This window comes from Castor canadensis, chromosome 5, assembly GCF_047511655.1.
Source record: "Castor canadensis chromosome 5, mCasCan1.hap1v2, whole genome shotgun sequence".
Taxonomy (NCBI): Eukaryota; Metazoa; Chordata; class Mammalia; order Rodentia; family Castoridae; genus Castor; species Castor canadensis.
In genome coordinates, this window is record NC_133390.1 from 90,008,363 (window position 1) to 90,029,847 (window position 21,485).

Consider the following 21,485-nt stretch of genomic DNA (forward strand, 5'->3'; position numbering starts at 1 on the left):
AAGCATCTTCATTCATTTATTTGTTCCTGGAGTACCTAGTAAATGCAAGTTATTCTGTTAAACACTATGGGGAGGGGGAATACAAGGATGAAAAAGACAGGGATTTTTGTCTTCAAAGGTTCTCATCATCATTTGTTAACAGAGTAAGATTTGAGAACCTGGCCTAGTGAGTCAGAAGTCTAAATATCTACTAGTAGCACCTAAACAAAACATCACTGAGCTTAATCTTTAGAAGTGGGATACCTCTCTTCAATTGTCTACACAATCAGCAGAGTCAAAAATGTTAATAGCCTCTCTCTCTCTCTGGATTTCATTATCATTGAGAAAGTTATGAATTGCAGAATCACTTAGATACATTATTGTGCTCTTAGGAAATTGTTCCTGGTAATGAACAAAGCTCCATTTTCAGATTTGCAGTATGGGCTTGGCTTTAACAAGTAAGTGTTTTTTTTCAGAAAAATATGCAACAGATATGGTAAAACAGAAATATAATATTCTTAGAAATGGATTAGTTTTGATACTAATTAAAGTTTCCTTTTTGGTACTTGCACTTTATTCTTTTGCTAATATCTCTATGCACATTAAATTTTCAAAAAGGTTGAAGTTTTCATTTATTCACAAATCTTCAAAGACCAGTAAAATTCTTGTGACATCTTTTCAGGTTTTATGTTCTGTGTGATTTGTATTCCCCCTAATCTTTTATGGAATAGAATTTTTCAATGCTTCTCACTGTGTTTTCCTAACTATTTGTTTTTCAACACATAATCCTAAAGTCAGCACTTCTCAAACTTCTACAATATCTGGTAAGTGCCAGTGCACAGGAACACAGGAAAAAAACACAAGAAAGAAAATGGGCTTTGGAGTTGGTCATGTGCTGTGTAAGATCACTGCCACTTCCTGTATGACTCCAGGTAAAATACTTCATCTTATGTGAGCCTTAATTTGCTTATCTGTGAAACGAAGATAAAATGCAAATAGGTCATGAGGATTAGATACAAGTTAAGAAAGCAGAGAACCTTATAATTATAAGCACTCAGTAACAACTTCTCTTTGCTTCCTCTAAAAACAATGATAAAGCTAAGGACTTAGTCGTCAAAATACATAAACGAGTGAAAGGCGCAGACTATTCAGGTCCCAACCAATTTTGACGATATTCTGATATTGTAGACGATTTGACATTTCTCCTTTTCCTTCTTAATGGAAAACAGTATCCAACAGTAAGAAAAACAAAACGGGGGCGGGCTCTATAATTTCATCATCCTAGTACCACGACTGTTTCTGCCGTGATCTCAATTTTATACAAAATGGCCATTTTCCATCTGGGCATGGAGTTACACGCCTGTAATTCCAGCACTAGGGAGGCAGAGGCAGTAGGCTCTCAAGTTGGAGGCCAGCCTGAGCTACATAATGAGACCCCGTCTTGGGGGGAGAAAAAAAAAAAGTCGTTTTCTCCACAGTTGCTATCAGCTTGTGCTTCTCTTGGCATCATCTCTTCAGGTGCGAATAGATTTATTCCAGGTGATAGTGGGAAGCAGCTAAAGCAGAGGGAATGGAAGGCTGCGGGGGTGTTAAAATTCTCTTCTGATATTGTTCAAACCTTTCTCCAGCACAGGAACTCCACAAAGAACTCCTCTGCAGTTTTTGTTAGCCGTGGCTGTTTCTTTAAATTGTTTGACGTCAGAGAAGGAATGCTATAGCAACAGTCTGTCAAACTGGAATTAACTCAAAAGAAAGATGGGGGTGGGGAGAGGAAAAATGTTCCCAGGCGGTACTGACTTCAGAGGAAGCAAATTGGAGGGAGGCATTTATTTTATGACATTTTGAACATAAAACAGCCAGAGAAATGTGGGGGGGAAAAGTCAATTTAGATGCATGTGGTGTTTAAGTCACGCAGAAAAGAGCGCCTTGGCAAGGCTATCAGCAAGGCCTTCCAGATTCATCAGTGACAACAGTAACAGCAACTTCCAAGAACTGATCATTTAGGTGCAGGCTTTGTGCAAACAGTACTTCATTTGGTATTTCCAGCACTTTCATGAGACAGGTATTATTACTATCCTTATTTTGCCGAGGATGAAACTTAGGTTTGGAGAGGGCAGGTGGCCGCACAGCCACTGATCGAAGGCCTGGGATTGTAAAGCGATTTTGTATGACTCTGGGCTTCACTTTTTGGAGCTCCAGAATGTGAAACCCACACAAGGCTCTTGGGATTTTCTCGCTCAACCCCTCTCCTGTCCTTCCGCAGCAAACGGACGCCTGGGCAGTGTCAGGAAGGAAACTGACCACACCACTTAGACGGGCGCTGCTCTTCTGAGTGCTCCGGCGTCCAGGCGCCACATCAAGAAACCGAAACTGCCCTGGAATTAATGTTTTTCTTCTCCGTCTAGCAGGGAACGAGAGAGAAAATAGGAAGCAGAAGCTGCGCGCGGCGCCCGCTTCCCTAGACCCCGGCCCGCGCCCGGGCCACGCGCGCTCCAGGACCTGCGCGCGCCCGCCGCGCGCCCCCACCGCCCTCCGCGCGCCTCGCGCCACGTCCCCGCCCCGGCCCCGCGCGCAGCAGAGTTGGCTGCTGGGCGGGCTGGGTGTGGCTGGCGGCTCGGGTCTCGGCGGTGCGTTGTGTGTGCCCCGCACGCCGGCTTCGCGCTCCAGGGGCAATTGACCGCCCTGAGGACCCAGGCGGCGCCTGGCTGGCCGGTCGAAGCGGGCCAAGCGCCCTCCAGGTGGGTGGCGAGCGCGCGAGCTGCGGCTCGTCGGTGCGCCCCGCCTGGCGGGGGCGGGGGAGCAGTCCCCGGCTTCCCGCTGGGGCCGTGAGGCTCCACGGGCCGCCCTTGCGGGACCCGGCCTGGGGGATGGCGCGTGGCGGCCGGGTCCCTCCTGACCCTGGGACTGGGGACGACAGACACGGCGGAGACCGCGCGGCGCGCCCTGGCTGCGCTGGCCGCCGTCGCGGGCGCGTCCTGGGCGCCTCGGACCACCGCTGGTCTGCGAAAGCAGAGAGGGCGGGCGGACCCGGGTTCAGTCCCGAGGCCTCCGCCGTGTTCCAGACCGCCGCTCTCGCTGCAAGTCCGCTGCTGCTCGGGGCTGCCCCGGACGGCTGCGGTGGAGATGGAGAGCGCGGGGAGCGCTGCTAACTTCTCCGCCGGTGCTGAAGCGAGCCCGGTACTCCCGTGCCCAGTCCGTCTTTGAAATGATTCGGTGCCCAGTGCCTTCGGGGTGGGGAGGAGGTGGATTGTTGATAATGGATTTTGAATACTTGTAAGTTCGGTTTTTAAGAGAGTGTTTTCCTTCTCTCTTCACATCCGTTCCTGCTTCAGAACACAAATGATTGCCTTTTACTTTGACATTTATTGTTATTCAGTAAGGAAAGAAGGGAAGATTGGATTTCCAAAAGTTTAAAGCAGGCTTAGTTTGTTTATAGCAGCGCTTTGTTATTCATTCTCTCTCCCCTTCTTTCCCTCTCTCTCCCCCCCCTCCTCTCGCTCTCTCCCCCTCCCTCCTCTCCCTCTCTCTCCCCCTTTCCTTCTCTCCTTCTCTTCCTTTCCCAAGCTTTCTACTTCTCTCTTAGTAAGGGATGAGGATGCATCTTTGTTATTTTGCCTGACTCTCCCCACACTCCACTTCTCTCTCAGTAAAGGATAAAGATGTATCTTTGTTATTTTTCCTGTCCCCCTCTCCCCCTTCTCTCTCTCCCCTCCCCCATTTCTCTCTCATTTCTTTCTCAGTAAAGGATGAAGATGTATCTTTCTGCTCAGTCACTGACAAAATAGTCCTTATGTGTATTAGCGCCCCATCAAGAAGTTTTCTTAAGATGCTGGGAATTTGATTGCTGGTCCATCTCCATGCTGCAAACTGAGACTGCGATCTTTAAGTGCATCTTCTAGAAGACACAGAGTGCACTCTACTTATGTAAGAGGAGAGGAAAGTCATTTCTAGTGGACAGATTTGGTACATTTCAAATGGTGTACTTTGAGACTATTGTAAATTTAATAGTATTCTATGTGGACCTTTTGGTTTGTCACATATCCTGGACTCTGAAAGTTTCTTGCATATTTCAGTATTTGGTTAAATATTTAAAATTTTTTTCATGTCTCATTTGAGTTTATGTATTAATTTGAAACTGAAAATTATGCCTTGTGATACATTAAGGTACATCTCTGTGAGCCCGTAGACATAATCGAGGAAATTATTTTGAGTTGTTGATCTTTGTTAACCTGTAGAATTGTTTCTTTTAAATCATCAGTGCTTAAGTATGGTCAGCACATATTTTTATACCTTAAAAATAGATGCTGGGTACTTTCAGAATTAAGAAATGGAACTAAGCATTGGACGTTTTTCTGCCCTTTCCAAACACTTCCTGAAATGGTGTGATTTCTCTGATTTCTTTCAGGTTTGTTATTGAAGTCGAGTGGTTGTGTTACCAGGTTCTTTACCTTGCTGACTAGTTTAATCTGCATTTATTGTACAGATTATTTGCCAAGCAACTTGTCTTGGACAAAAGGCAGTCCTACGTATTACTCTATTTACCTTTCAGTAACCTGGCAAAGGGAACATTATCCACTTGTACAGTAAGGAAGCTGTGCCCGTGAGATGTTAGGTCACTCGCTAGCGACCACGTAGCTGATAAATAACTAGGGTCCAGGGCAAGATTCCTGTCCCTGACAGTTCAGGGCATTAGGATTAATCCTTAATTACTCATTAGCATATTTGTAAAATTTCCAGCACGTACCAGAGATGTTGTCCTTGTTTTCCCAGCATGATTGGTACTACCCATCCATGGTAATACACAGATCCTCACATCAGCCATTCTCCTCTCACCTCAATTCTAATTGCCTTGATCAAATGTTGATAACCTCCATTTTGCTAGCACAGAATTATCCTATTGACATTATTAGGTAGTGATTAATCATTCTTCCAAAATAAAAACCACACAGTAATGGGGGTTCTCTACAGACATAAATATGACTCATTTGGAAGGTGACAAACAAGATGGTGACCCCAGGTGTGGTAATCCACACCTGTAATCCCACTACTCCAGAGGCTTAGGGAGGAGGATTGTGAGTTTGGGGCCAGCCTGGGCTACATAGCAAGATCCCATCTCAAAACAAATTAACAAACAAAAACCAGGCTCACAATCTATTGTGGGTATATATGTCCTGTTGGAGTAATCCCATGTCCCCTACGTACTCAATTTGTCCGTTTCTATGGAATCACTTACATTATTATATAAACATTGCTATGCCTCCCACCTTAAAATAAATCATTTCTTGAGCCAATGATCTACTTCAGTGACTGCCCCGTTTCTCAGTTTCACCTCAAGAAATCCTAATTTTTTGACAGAACAAAAATAAATGCAGGGGAGATAACCATAAACCACTTACTTCCAGGAAGCGGGTGGGAACTGAGTGAAGTGGGAGAGGACGAGGGAATGGTTCTACTTTGACGAACACACCTTTTTGTGCAGTTTTGAGTTTTAGAAACTTGTTAATCTTGTACATGTCCAAACACTAAAATTAGCAAGATGGATGGGGACTCCAAAATTTACTGTTTTTTAAAAATCTTCTTAAAACGCCAATTAAATTCAAACAGCAACAAATGAATTAACTGTATTTCAGTAAATAAATGATCAGAAGAAAAACATGAATTCAAGTAAGTTTTGAACACAGGACTTTTACTATATGCCCTTAATCTAAATATAAAAAGAACTGGGGAGGAAAGAGCTTGAACTCTGTGTAGCAGGCTATTACTTGTATGGTAAAGGTATAGTGATACCTTTGGAAGATTGGCCAAATGAATAAGGCCATTGATATTTGGGGAGCTAGAGTTTTAAATATGGAATGGAAGAAGGCATTGAAGTCTCTGGCGTCAGATTGGGATTAGTGGCACGAATATGAGCTCATGATAAGAATATATACATATACAGATGTACGTACATGTCTGGTGGAAGGGCCTGGGAGCAGTAACATACAGGTAACAGTGAACACAACTAATGCCCTGTCAAAATGGCTAATTGTAGAACTGGGATATTCAGGTGAGCCTTGAGTATTTTGTATCACAAAGTAAGTGGCATGTCAAAAGGACATAGGACTAACTTGAAGGAACACTCAATGGCCAAATCTGGAAGAATTTGATCATGAAAATGAATGATGATAGAAACATAACTCATTGAATAAAAGAAAAATCCCTACATCTATGAGAGGTCTAAATGAGCATGGATTGTACCCTACCCATGTCCCTAATCTCATTTTCCGCCCCTCTCCACCTTGTTCATTGTCCTTCAGCATCACCATCTTCCTGTTGTTGATCTGACTTGCCAGGTTACTTTCTGCCTCCAGAGTCTTTGCATTTACTGTTTTTCTGCCTAGAATTCTTTTTCCCTTTTAAGGTATGGCTCATTTCCTTATTTCATTCAACTTTACTTAGATTACTTTATTTAAAAATAGTCTCCCTAGTCACCTGTGATCTAACCTCTTTACAACTTTTTTTCTTTCAGCGTACTTATCTGTACTTAAATCATGTGATTTGTTTACGTGCTTTGCTATCTCCGAATCAGATACAGGATAATGTATCTGCCACAATGATGGAAACCTGTGTGGTTTTTTTTGCTACTGAATCTTCAGAGCCTGGAATATGCCCAGCATGTGGTTGGAACTCAGATACTTGTTGAATGAATGAATGCAAAAATTAGTACATTCCAGCTCTTTTTCTGGATTTTAGCTGCAGCTATTTCAAGTGGGCAAAGCAGTTTCCAGAGAATCCTATAGCATTAGTGTTATTTAAGGCATTTTGGTGGAGGAGCTAAAGCTCCTCTGGAGCCAGTGACCAACTTGCAGTTTCCCATCTCACCTTTCTTTTGTGTGCCCTCTGGTGGACGAATGCTAATAAGCAGCAACTGAGTAGACTGGGTCAATAGGAAGGAATGGGAAAACCTGGATAGCAAATTGTGTAATTAACTTAAAAAAAAAAACCAATATGAAAATTTTAATTTTAGGTGAGCCTCCACATTAATCACAATATGGACAGAAAGGACAAAAAAGAAAATGGGTAATAATTGGATTTGAAGAGCCATATGGCTTAGGATGAAAAAAATAAAATGAATGCATTCAAGTATTTTGACTACTTAAAAGTAATACCTGTTTATGTATACTTAATTTTCCACGTTTAATTCAAGGGCCTCGTTTCCTCAGTGTTGTGTTAATTTCAGTTAACCTTTATTGACCATACCACCTATGGGACAACACTGTAATTTGAGAAGCAGACGTTAAACCCCAACTGTTGAGTGCTAGAGACAGAGCTCTTAGTCATTGTGCTTCACAGCCACCTCCCTGCTAATGTCCTGCGGGGTGAACAGGTACCAAAGAAATAACTGTGGTACAATAGCTGTGAACAAAAAGTGCTTGGTAAGTTCACAGCATGTGACTGTGTTTCCAATATGCATTATTGAGAGTCTTTCTTCCAGATTTGTCTAGCATATATGTTGTTTGATCTGTTTTGAAGTGGAAATCACACCAAGTGATTTTCTTTTTATTTATTTATTTGTTTATTTTGCTATGCACGGCCTGGAACATGGTAGGGAAGTGCTTTTGGTAACAATTCTACTAATTTCTCTATTGCTGAAATAAGTGAGAATACTGCTTTGGGAGGGACACTGCTGAGCAGAATGGTCCCTAAGGCTCAAAGAGCAAATAATCTCTGGGTCTCACAGACCCAGCTAGTCTTGTTTGTTCCTGCTTTACTTCCTGTCTTACTTCCATTTTGCTGCAGAAATGTTCCTTCTGGATTGTGCAGAATGCAGACCCAGGGTCCAGTGGGGGTGTTTAACTGTATATGATGAACACATTTTTTTAAAGCCTGAAAACTTTGAAATTCTGAGATATATTTGGCTCTAAGGTTTAAGGCAAAGAGTTATGGCCTTGTTTGTGTATACACATATATGTTTGTCTTCCTTTTTGGACTGTATATTCCTGGAGACCTGGGCCTAAGTTGTATTCACATGAGCCATGATTCCTGGCACATTCAGTAAATGTTTGGTGAGAGAATAAACTGTAGCAGAAAGTTACAGCTAGGTGAAGGGAAACAGACTGGAGAGCAACGTCTTCTTTATTTCCTGGAACACAAAACAGACTGAGGCCAACTATTTTAATCTCTCTCAAGAATTTATGCAGAAGCCTAGAGCTGTATGGGACAAGTGGGTAAGGGAGGAAAAGAGAAGCTGGAGATGCTGAGATTGTAGCATAAATTGTAGTGTTTGTTTTTATTCTGCAACCACATCACTCATTACCTTGAGTATTTTTAAGTACCCCCCCAGAGTAAAACAACTCTTAAAACTGCTCCAGGTAACGAGAGAGAAAGCTTTAAATACCTTGCCTGATTCATTATTATTTGTAAAATTTTATTTTGTAAAATATAGGAAATACAAATCTTCATTGCAAAGAGAAAAGTAGACTATTAGAAAATTTAATTATAATAACAAACTTGAAATTCACTTTTCTGATGTAGACTTTTAGGAAGCAAAAGTAGTTTATGTTTAAATTTTCCTTTTTTTTGTGGTGCAGGGGCTTGAACTCAGGGCCTTCACCTCAAGCCACACCACCAGCCCAATTTTTTGTGATAGTGGTTTTTTTTTCCATGATAGGGTCTCTCAATCTATTTGCCCCACCTGGCTTCGAACTATAATCTTCCTGATCTCTGCTTTCTGAGTAGCTAGTATTACAGGCATGAGCCACTGGTACCCGGCTGTGTTTAAATTTTTAAGTGCAGTTTTAAACATTCTTTCATGCCTTATATGAGCTTTTGTGGTCAGTGTGAAAATTATTAGTAGCTAAGAAGTACTTATATTTCCTTGTCTGATGTAGATTAAAATAGCTGTTCACTAATACAGAAGTATAATTGTACAGACTGCATAATGACTTGCTTCAGTAAAAATTCTGTGGATATGTTAAGATGTGGAGTGAGAAGGCCATTTGAATTATGCAGCTGCATTTTTTTTCCATTTTATTTAACAAATTGGCTTGGATACAATGACTCATTGGTATCTTTTGATGTTTGTTACTGGTGCAGCTGAACTTTTTAAAGACAAATGATATGCTGCTTTGTATTCAACAATGCTTTCACTATATGATAGAGTTATTTAAAATGTGTTAAATGAGTCCAGTATTCATTTTGAAAATAAATTTAGTCAAGAAGTTGTAGTAATTGAAAAGAGAACTGGGCTTATCAAATAATTTCTGTTAAATTACTAGTTTAAAATTGCTTTAGCAGTTTCAGTGTCAATTCAGTGATTGTGAATGAACACCTCTGATTTGATCTTGAGCAAAACTCACCACTGGAGAAATTCCCTTGACTGTACCCTTCCGATTTATTTTGAAGGAAGGTAGGAATGGCATATATATTTTATATTATATATAATAATTACTATAATTATATATATATATACATATATATATATATATATGTATATATATATGTATAAAATTCCTTTTTATCTTTTCTTTCTCCCAGGAGGAAAATTTCTTAATCAGCTGGCTAAAGATAGAATCCTGGGAAACGTAAATATTTGAGAAATGAATGGTCCTGCAAAGACAATGGATAGTTAAGTACAAACAGGATGAGGGAAGAGTGGGGTCTTGAAGCCATAGGAATAAAGCTGAGATAGAAAAAACCTCAACACTCAGACCCAGCAAACTGATTAAGATGCCCTTTGAAAGAGGCAACATTGGCAGAGTAGATAAGAGCCTGGGTTTCAGAGTCATTTGTGCTTGGGTTCAATTCCCAGATCTTCCTCTATTACTAAGCAAGCTTTTGAACTATCTAAGCTTCATTTTCCTTTTTCTTTTCTTTTATTCTATTCCACAGGACTTAAGGTACAAGAGTTGAGTTAATTACAAATATACTCCTCTTTCGTCTGTGTATCACTCATTTTCATATATTTGCTTGATTATTAATAATATATAAACACATGTAAAGCAAGTACTCAACTCAAGAATTGGAACATTAAAAATTACTTGCAACTGCTGTGTGTTCCTCCTTATACTGTTCTGTCATTTCTTTGCCTAAAATAATCTGTATTACATGTTTACACATTATAAACAATATATTATTTACTTTTAGTTTTTGAGTTTTGTGAAAGGAATATTATATCGAGACTTGTTTTTCTATCAACATTATTTTTATGGTTCAACTATATTGCATATAACTGTAGTTCATTTGTTTTCATTGCTGTGTAATAATTATCTGTGAACATGCTGTTATCCATTCTGTCAGTGGGCATTGGTGTTTAGTTTATTATTATTTCCACTAGTACTGTGAACAGTTAGGCCCAACTCTTGAGTACAGGCACTGGAGAATCTTTCAGGGTTTATATCCAGCAGTGCAATTGAATGGTCAGGTTAAAAGATACTCAGATTGCTTTCCAGAGAGTTGTCTCACCAGAACATGAGTTTCTGTTTTTCTACAAACTTGACAATCCTGTTTGAGGTTTTTTTGTTTTTTTTTTTTTTTTTTAAACTGGTTACTCTAACAGGTATGAAGCTGTTTCTTATTTTAATTAGCATTTCCCAAATTTATAAGTTTGAGTATCATTTTATGTGTATACTGGCCTCTGCAGTTTCTCCTGCTGTGGGTTATCAATTTGTATCTTTGCACATTTTCCGGTTGGAGTGTTAGTCATTTTTGTTGTCAGTTTGAAGGAATTTCTTTTAAAATTCTAGGTGACTGTCCTTCATTGGAATTTTACTTCACAGTGATCTTTTCCCAGTCTGAAACTTCTTTTTTTGATTTCACATTTTTTCTTTTTTTCCCCTTCTTAAGGGTAGAGGAGAAACTCTCTTCTCATCATAATAAACTGTATTTACCCAGCGGAAGCTGCTAGCTCTTATACTTGACCTTTTCTCCTTTCTCCAGTCATCTTGTATTTAGGAATAATTTTTTAAAATCAGCAGCAGCAGTAGGTGTGTATGGGGGAGTGATGCTGATCATGAAGCTGTTAGTAAACCTTTAGGGAGATTCTGCTCCTATGTGTTAGTTTTTTTAAACTGCATGCTCAGTGCATCTGTGTCTTTAGCATTGGGGTCCATATATCAGATCTTGGTCCTTGGGAGACATCACACATAGTTTTCTGTTATGCCTATAGCAGTGAAGATGGAAAAGATTAATTTCTGTGTATAATTGCTTCCCTTGTCACAAATTTAGGGAAAAGTCTGGCCAATGAGAGGTTGGTTTTGGTTTACTACCATCTTGGTTGAGATCTTGGTAATTTAAAGCTTTAAATAAGAAAAACCCAGCTGATGTATGTGACAGTAGTCTGTCTGGTGAGGCCCTGATGAAGGACTTCTTCAGTAGAGGATGATAATTTGTATTTATCGCAGCCCTCTTCCATACCTTGCTGTCCATATTTTCCTTTTTCCCACATTGGGAATGCAACGTTTTAGAAAATACTTTGCTATTTCTGAGTTTTCTGTTCTTTTTAAAATTGTGGGCATAAAGGGACTTCAGGAGGACAGGTAGAAGATGACTGTGTTTTCTCTTGGTCAAGAGAAGTGTTTCTGAGGACGTCACCTCTCAGAGCTGGAGCATGCTTTCAGTGTACAGTAGGGGAACTGCTTAGTAAACTAAACCTGAAGCAAAAAATATCATTCCCAAGAGTCCTAAACTCCTACAGTCAAATTATATAAATGCATGCCACAATCTTTGCCTGTTTCTTTGGATCGTTACCTTCAAAACATAATTTACTAGGACTTAATCATATTATGTTTTACCTGAGATATTTTATGGCCTCATTTTACCTTAGATAGCCTCTGGGCTTGTCTGGGAATAGTTTATCAGCGAGTTTATGTTATAGTCACACTTTGTAGGTACTCTCAAGAATCCAGTGATTGTTGGATGAGAAGAAAAGATTAATACAGGAAATAGGTGTCATCAATATATTCTCTCTCCTAAGTGACAAAACTAATCATTTTTTAAGGAATAAAAAGCTCATCTTTCAGCACAGGAGGAAAGGGCAGAGCATGGGAGAGACACAGCATCATCCAAAGAAAGTTTGCCATTGTCCCACACAAGAATCACAGGGCTCTGGTTTTGCAACTTAAAACATTGTTCAGACAGCCTCTTGCCTTGTAACTGCCTGATCCCTTTCCATCATGCCTGCGAAGTTCAGTTGAAATCTGTTGGACATGATTGAGGCTCAAGAACTCAGAATTCCACGTGGGAAATAGGGTTATGTATTGTTGGTTTTCTTTAAAAGTTCTCAATGAAGAAAAGAAAGACTATCTTAAGTGACGGTGAAATGTGCAGTCAAGGAATTTTTTTTTTTTTAAACAGAGAAAGGGTTTATATTGGGTCACGGATTTGGAGGTTCCTAGTCCATGATTAATTGGTCCCATTTCTTTGGGGTTCTGGCAAGGGACCACACCATGGCTGGACTATGGTAGAGCAAACCACTCACTTTATCAGATGGGAGGCAAAGAGGGGAGAAGACAGGCTGGGATCCCACAGTCCTTTCAAGGGCATGCCCCGGGGACCTAAGGGCCTCCATAAAACCCTACCTCCTAAAGATTTCATTACTTCTCAATAGCAGCACCGTGGGAACCAAGACTTTAACACACAGACCTTTGGGAGACACATCCACATCAAAGCATTCCAGCTCTGGCTCCCAAAGATTCATGTCCATCTCATAATGCAAATGCATTCAGTCCATCCTCATGAGCCCCCAAAGTCTTAACTATTCCAGCATTGCTGAAAAGTCTGCTCAAAGACTCTAGGTAAACTGAACTGTGAGCCTCAGTAAAAATCAAAAAGGAAGTTATATCCAAGACACAATGGTGAGACAGGCACAGGGCAAACATTCTTATTCCAAAAGGGAAGAACGAGAAAATAGTAAGGGGTCATCCTAGAGCCCAGGCCAAACCCCAGTAGGGCAGACATTAAATCCTAAAGCTCCCCATCACTGTGGCAGGGTATGGGCCCTTGAGGGTTTGAGCACCCCCATTCTTACAGCCTTGCTGGTTGCAGCTCACATGGCCCTATCTTGGGCTAGCTTTGCCTATTGCCTATGGCTTTCCCTGACAAACATTACACATTTCTGGCATCTTTACCTTCCCTGTGTCTCCACTGAAACCTCACCCTCACTCCCACATCTCCATTATGCATCACCCTCTGGTGTACCTTTTACAGGGCCTCTGACCTCACACACTACCTGGCCACCCAGGTTTTCCTTTGAAATCTTGGTGGAAGCTGCCATGACCCCTTAACTCATAGTCTGCATACCAGCAGACCAGCTTACTGTGGACAATACCAAGTTTTACCACCTGTGTGAGCTACACCTGTGCCTACTTGAACCGTAGTTGCTGTAGCCTCTGACTGCCTTCTCTCTCTTTTCTTGTTTTCTTTTTCCTTTAAAAGAGAGACTGGGCATGTTTAACTGCTGATAGTATATATCCAGTTGAAAGTCAAAGCAAATAATCCCTACAGATTATTTGCTGGGTCAAAGTGGGAGGCTACAACTTTGTAGTAGATAGATAACCTATACGAGGAGCACCCAAACACATTCACCAATCTTAATGCCACTAATAGTGACATAAACATTATGTTCATTCTGATGTAACTTAGTATGAAGTGTATAGATCACTTAGAAGGATTCTTGCCAGATACATATATCAAACCCAAATATATTCTAGCCTATGAACCTAACTTCCAGTTTATAGACAGTGGTGAGGACAAAGGAACAGGTTAAATGGTAACATAAGGAAGTATCAAAACATAGGTTATTCTAAGAACAAGTGGCTCAGTCAATATCATAGGAGGGGGAAAAAAAGCAAAAGTTGTATACTTGTAGATAAAAGAGTCTTAATAACCAAAAGTTTAATCTTTAATTGGTTTCTGATTTGAACAAATAAGATGTAAAAAGACATTGGCAGAAGAGTCTAGTCTCTTCCTGAGATAGTAATATTCCTGATTTTTGATTCTGTGATTTATTCTCATTCCTTAGAATAGATTTTCTGAGCTATTTCAGGTTAGCTTATTTACTGGAGACCAAAGTGTCTCAGGTGCTGTGGCAAAGTATAAAACAAACAGATCCTGATTCAAGGAGCTTATATTTTATCAGGAGGAAACAGACTACAAATAAGTAAATACATTCTAAATAATGTGAGTCTTTAGTAAAAAATAAGACAGGACAAGTGGCCTAGAAAGGGAGAGTGGTTGGGCACATGGGTGCATCAGCAAAGGTCCCTCTGAGAGGGTTACATTTGAGCAGAGTGAAGGGTGCAAGCAATGAAAATGACAGGGACAAGAGTGGGTCAGGCAGAGGGAAGAGTGAATGAGAGACATGAGGCTGGAGGATACTTAGTGTGTTTAAGGAGCATCAAGAAAGCTTTTAAGCAGCTGGAGGACACACAGGAGGGAGGGAAGAGGAAAGAGGAGATGTGCTTGTGAATATAAGAGAGGGAAAGGGAGGGAGTAAGAGATTCAGAGAGAGATTATGCAGGGCTCTGGAGGTCAAGGTAAAAAGTTTGCCTTTTCTCTGAGTACCGCTGAAGGATTTAAAGCTAAAGAGTAACTTGTATTTTTTTTTCAAAGGATCACTACTTGTGTGTTTAGACTTGACTGGAGAGTAGTCAAGGGCATAGAAAAGAGACCAGGTGAGAGATGATGGTGGCTTGGACCTAGGTAGTGGAAATGGAGGTAATCACAATTGGGTCAGATCCTGGATAATTTTTAAAAGGAGTAACTGACAGGATTTCCTAATGCATTAGATGGGGAAGGGTATGAGAGAAACAGAAATTAAGGATGATTCCCAGGTTTTTAGCCTGAACAGTTGAAAGGATGGAATTACCATTTACGAAGATGAGGAAGACTTGGAGGTTGAATGGGGTTAAGTTCTGAAGTATTAACTTAAGGAACATGTAAATACACCCAAGTGGAGATGTTTTTAAAGTATTTTTCATTAGACTCCTGTCTAGGACAAATTCCCTATAATTTGGTAACTACTACAACTCAAGATTTTTCTTCAGTCTTCTGATCACTGTTAACCTAATTATTATTTCTAGAATAATAAGGGATTGCTTTCTGGGGTGTGTATGATGTGGGGGACCATATGTGTATCTCAAGAGGTTGGGACAAGAGTAAGAAAAAGGGAAAAAATGAAAAGAAGAAAAGGAGAAGGGAGGAAAGAAAATGGAAAATGGGAGAAGGTCACATAAGCTGTTTTGAGACAAAGACCATTGTCTGAAGGAGCTTGATGCAGGAATTGGTGTTGGCTCATTGCAGGAGACAGCAGTTGTTAGGCAGGTATCTGTGTGTCAGCTGCTTATCTAGAACACTGTGGTTTTGAGGAATTCCTTGAATAGTTCCTTAACAGGCAGGTGTGTGTAAAGGTTCCTCCTTCTTGGCTTCTGACTCCATTTTGCTAGGGTTTAACAGAGGTGACTCCATTTTGATACCAACAACTTTCATGTCACATTGGTCCACAGAACACTTCAATAAATAATCTGGATCTTCATTTACTAAGCATTTGACTAAAAAGAAGTTATGTATCAGTGTTTTAAAAGTAAACTGAGATACAAATGAAAAACTGAATCTCAGTCTCTCTCTGTTTTTAACAGCTGTTTTTGCTTGGTAATTCCTGAAGGAAACAGATCCACAAGATGAGTGAACTGGAACAGTTGAGGCAGGAAGCAGAACAACTGAGGAATCAGATCCAGGTAAGAACTTTGTATTTTGAAGTCTTAACACTTTTATTTAGTAACAGCAATGTATAAATTGTATTAGTTTTATTAGACTACATATATTAAATAATTTATGACTAGAAATGATAAATTTGATTTTATCACGCCTCTTAAAATCATTCCTAACAAGTACCTGTGCAGACAAATGGCTTCTGTGCCCCTGAGAAGTTAACCCCAGCTGAAAGACAAACATAATTCTCTTCTTATTTGTACACCTAGAATCAGATTTTTAGTGTAATACAATGAGGCAGATAAATCACATTGTAATATACTAGGAAAATATCAATCTCTAAAATATTAGATTGCAGAAACAATAATTATGATATAGAATCAAGACATGTCTGGTGTATTTTAGTCTTGGAAATCAACTCAAAACAGAAAAGAAAGTAAGGACCAAGTACAAGCTCTGGCTTTAATGAAATTGAAAAACACTTAGAGGCTGGGCACAGTGGCTCATCCCTGTAATTCCAGCTACTTGGGAGTGTTGCAGTTTGAGACAGCCTGGGCAAAACATTAGTGAGACCCTCATCTCAATTATTAAGTGGGCATAGTGGTGAGCATCTGTGGTCCCAGCTATGCCAGAGGTATAAATAGGAGGATTGCACTCTAAAGCCTACCTGAGAAAAAAACTCAAGCTCTTACCTGAAAAATAACTAAAGAAAAAAACTGGGAGCATGGCCTAAGTAGTAGAGCACCTGCCTAGCAAGCGTGAGGCCCTGAGTTCAAACTCCAGTGCCACCAAACAAAAGAAAGACACTTAGAACTTCAGAGCATACTACGATGGGGAGAGTTGCCAAATGCAACTCTCAGAATTTGGACAGGATCACCTGAAGCTGTCAGTCTCCACAGAGGAGGGGTGCTCACTAAGGGACAAACCTTCCAATCCCTTCTTCAAAATTATGAAGCAGATGCTTGCTTGGACTTGTTGGCACTGAGGAATATCAAAGAAAGCAGAAGAATGAAATGTTATAGTTAATGCTGCCAACTATGAGAGGGTGAAGGAAAAAGACCAAGTTTGTAAGTAGTCTGGCAGCTGGCTGCTTCCTTTCACAGGGAAAAACAACTTACGAATATAAATGAAGAACTTTAGCATAAAGCAGGGCAAATCTCTGAAAACTTGGAGCACAGTTATGTCCCTTCCCAATATGAATCTTTTGCAATAGTTATTTCAGAAGAACTTGTATAATCTAAAAGTGAAGAATAAGGCTGGGCATGGTGGCTCACGCCTGTCATCCCAACTATTCAGGAGGCAGAAATCCAGAGGATAATGGTTCAAGACCAGACTGGGCCAAAGTTAGTAAGACCCAACTCAACAAAATAAGCCAGGTATGGTGGCAGGTATAGCTATGTGGGAGGTGTAGGTAGAGGGATCGCAAGCTAGCTATGTAAAAACTCTAGATCTTATCTGAAAAAAAGCTAAAGCAAAAAAAGGGATAGGGCCATGGCTTAGTGGTAGAGTGGCTGCCTAGCCAAGTATAAGTCTCTGAGTTGAAACTCCAGTACCACCAGGAAAGTAAATAAATAAATGAATAAATAAATAAATAAAATGAATAAAATCTATATAGAGATATTAAAGAAAAGAAAGGAGAAAAATACAAGGGATGGGTGAAGAACACTCCCCAGCAAAGTGTTGATCTCAATGAAGTAAAGTCATAACCAGAGTTATTGCCAGAAATTCAAGGAAATTAATGATTTAGATGTGAATATCAACTGAGAGGGCTGGGAGTGTAGCTCAGTGGTAGAGTGTTTGCTTAGCATACACAAGGCCCTGGGTTCAGTCCCTAGCACTGCAAACAACAACAAAACTCTGAGTTTTGTTATCTTTCTTATTTAAACAAAGTTGTCAAAACAAAGGAAGGTTTTATTTTCGGCCGAGGTAAACACAGAAGACTTCACTAATCTCTGAAGTAGATGTTACAATTCAGTATTCCTTATCCAAAGCACTTGGGACCAGATGTGGTTAGGATATCATATCTTTTGCACTTTGGAATCATTGCATATATGTAATGAGATATCCTGGGGATAGGAACAAAGTCTCGACACAAAATTCATTTATGTTTCATATATACCATATGCATATAGCTGAAAGTGACTTTGTACAATATGTTTAGTGTGCCACCTGTCACATAAGGCCAGGTGTAGAATTTTCTACATGTGACATCATGATGGTGCTCAAAAAGTTTCAGATTCTGGAGCATTTCAGGGTTTGGATTTTCAGACTAGGGATACTCAGGCTTTATTACTACCACTAGAATGCTTATTTTATCTTTTTTGGTGGTATTGGAGTTTGAACTCAAGGCCTCATGCTTGCTAGATATGCACTCTACCACTTGAACCACTCTACTAGCCCTTATTTTATTTATTTTTTACATTGCTGGGGATTGAACCTGGAACCTTGTGCATAGTAGGCAAACACTTCACCACTGAGCTAAATCCCCAGTCCCACCAGAATGAATTCTCTATCTCTTCTTTGTGTCACTTACTTCTGATGCTGAGCAGGAGCGACTGGTGGCTGGCCACATGCCCAGTTTATGTAATTCTAGTACCTGGGATTACTTCATCTTGTAGTTGAGGAAATGGAGGCTCAGTGAGGTTAAATAACTTGCTAAAGAACATAAGTAGAAGAGGTAGATCCAGGATTCAGGCCTGGTATGCTTTGACTCCAAAGCCTGTGCTCTCTTGCACTGGGGAGCACTGCCTCCCAGCCACATTTAACATTCTTCCCTACCACCTGTGCTGTGGCTGTACTAGCCTGGCTGTCGTTTCACTATTCCTTGAACATGCATTGCTCTTTCCTACTTGATTGCCTTTTATCAAATTACTTCCTTTGCTTGGAGTTATACTAATGCTGGTCCAATTTTGCTGTTTAAAATCCTAGCTGTTGAATTCTAATCCTCCTCTAAAAGCCTTATGAAAGTTCTCCACCTGGATTTACTCACTTTGTTTTATTAGAAGACAGCATTAAACCATTGCCATGGTCAAGTTTTTTAACTTTCTTCACGCTCATTCTCTTTGCCAGGAAGCAAGAATACTGTGGCCTACTTTGTAAGTTTGTACAGATAATTAAATAATCCATGAAAGACTTAAGCTAATGCCATGAGTGCAGTTCCTTACTCATGTAGCACATCAGACTTCTGTGACAGAGCTGATCATAATCTGCCTTATATTTTAGTTCCTTGTGCACAAGTACCCCTACCACTTTACTTTAATGGAATCATCTCGCCATCTGAGTAACATCCCAAGCACAATGTCATGGGCACAGGTGTTTGAGGGATAATCTTCTTCTGTAATTTCCGGTAGCCACATGTATGTTAAAACACAATGGACTCTTCTCCTCAGTAGGAGTGTAACACAACATTTGAAGACCCTACCTTCCTTTTGTCCTTTTCCCCCTCCCTTCCAGAAATATAAGCTAACTATACTTTTACCTAAAATATAATATACTAGATGGTATAAATGCATGGCATAATGGAAATGTATGCTATTTAGTATCCTAGATGATTAATTTTAAACTCAAAAGAACACAAATAGAAAAAGCAAATTTTTGTTTTCTTTTTTGTAAAGGTTACATCTTTGATTTAGAATGAGAAATAATGTCACCTTTTTCTTTTGTACAAACACATTAATATCAGATCTTGTATTTTTTTGTTATGGTGAACAGTATAGAATTCTTTTATATTTGGTTTTCTGATGGATATAGTCATAAAAATTCTTGATCTGAGTAAGTTATTTGAATAATGTAAGTTTGCAAGTAACTATTGCTAAGATATTGGTAAAATTCTTGTATTGCAACATGATTTAATTTTCGATACTGATTTTTGCCATAGTTCAGTAGTTTGAATTCATAGTTTTAAAATTGTATTCTTAATACTAATGTAGGCTCTGTGAGGCCAGGGACTCTTACTTGTTCATTATGCTGTGGAGTTCATAGAATGACGCCTGAGATGTTGTGTTCAACCAAGTTTTTAATAATTTTCTTTTTGGTGGCACTGGGGTTTGAACTCAGGGCCTCAGGCTTGCTAGGCAGGCACTGTACCACTTGAGCCACTCCATCAGCCCTTTTTAAAATAATCTTTTTATTTAACCGATTTTTTTATCAGATGACTAAATTGAAAAAGATGGCCTATGATGTTCAGTTTCATAAAACTTTATTCCAGAGAACCATTTTTCTTAGAATTTAGTCTTCAAGTTCACAATTTTAAAACATAGATCAGGCCTTTCGTTTCTAGAAATTATTTTCATTGCAGGAAAGTGGGCTAAATTATTTCTTCCCCGGTGAGGTCTCTAAACCCACAATTTGGCTAAGAATGAGAGAATCAGATCATGTTTTTGTGCAGCTACTGTGAGCACCCGTATGTAGATAGTCTAAGTGTTTATCAACAGACTGGAAGAGCAGCCAAAAATATCATATCTTCCATCCAGTCTTTACTGCCAACTGAGGCAGGCATTTTATTCAACAAATATTGTATGCCTTTTCTTTACCTAGGAATATACTAAGCACTGTAGGCAAAGAGGGTGCTACACTAACCTTTGAGGGGAAAAATTGTTTAAAGTCTAGCATTTATCTAAATTCTCTAAATTTGGTATTAACTGATATATTTGGTTTCAAATGTTTTGTTGGTATTGGGAGTATAGATAAGTGGTTGAACATACTGTTTAGTATGCATGAGGTGTCCTGGGTTCAATCCCCAACACCTAAATGAAAGAAAAACAATGTTTTGTTGATTATTGAATACATTATTTGTTGCCTTTCTTATTTTGCTACATTGATTTCTGTTTCATTATCTTCCCTCAGTTTATGTAAAAACTTAAGCTCTCTTTATTTACTTGTAGGGAATTTGTTTTAAATAAGAATATAGATGCTGGGCTTGGGGGCATGGATCACGTGGTAAAGCACTTGCCACAAGGCCTTGAGTTCAATTCTCAGTATCACCAGAAAAAAAAACCCATATATAATAGCTGTCACTCAGTGTAAATTGTTTCCTGTTACATAAAAAGTATTTTCTTGTGCTTGAAAATATAGCTCAGTTGTACAGCAAGTGCTGGTTTGATCCCCAGCACCAAATTTTTTTTTTGCATATTGGATTTAAAATATTTCCTTCTAATGTCAACAATTAACAGTTGCCTGTGTAAGGCATATGTGTAAAACAAAAGTTTCAGTTTTCTGCTGAAACTTAGTAACAAATACAACTCTGAAGCCAGACACCAGTGGCTCACATCTGTAATCCTTAGCTACTCAGGAAGCAGAGATCAGGAAGATTGCCAGCTCCAGGCAAATAGTTCCTGAGACCCAATCTTGAAAAAACCCATCACTACAAAGGGCTGCTGGAGTGACTCAAAGCTCTGAGTGCAAATCCCAGTACTGAAAAAAATATATAACTATAAATACTATGAGCCTATTAAATCAACCTAGATAATTTTTAATTAGGGGGATACATTTTTTTAAATAATTATTAAAAAATATATTTGTGGAGTGATGTGAGATTTAAGTACATATATCTGTGATCTATTGATTTTCAATAAGAGTAACAAGATCATTCAACAGGAAAAGAATAGTCTTTGATAAACAGTTTTGGGACAATTGGATAACCACCTGCAGAAAAAGGAATTTAGCCCTCCTGCCTCACACCATGAACAAAAAATAACTCAAAATGGGATCTGTGAGTGTTTAAAAATGTAAAATTCTTAGAAGTAAACATAGTTATAAATCTTTGTGGCCTTGGATTAGACAATAATTAAATATGACATCAAAAGTACAAACACAAGGAC

At 39.5% G+C, this 21,485-nt stretch overlaps 1 protein-coding gene across 5 annotated transcripts in view; it reads left to right on the plus strand.

The window, feature by feature from the left end:
* The first annotated feature begins 2,019 nt into the window (after positions 1-2,019).
* The window catches only part of Gnb4 (G protein subunit beta 4), a 40,639-nt gene continuing 21,173 nt past the window's right edge, over positions 2,020-21,485 (plus strand). Inside the window, exons 1-2 of one of the 5 annotated variants that reach the window (XM_074073718.1) lie at positions 2,020-2,041; positions 15,594-15,692. In XM_074073718.1, coding sequence (XP_073929819.1) covers positions 15,636-15,692 — 57 coding nt within the window. In that variant the 5' untranslated portion in view covers positions 2,020-2,041; positions 15,594-15,635. Of the gene's footprint in view, positions 2,042-2,536; positions 2,718-3,015; positions 3,157-3,232; positions 3,253-15,593; positions 15,693-21,485 lie in introns of those variants that run through there. The other 4 variants (XM_020168614.2, XM_020168615.2, XM_074073716.1 and 1 more) reach the window with 4 other exon arrangements.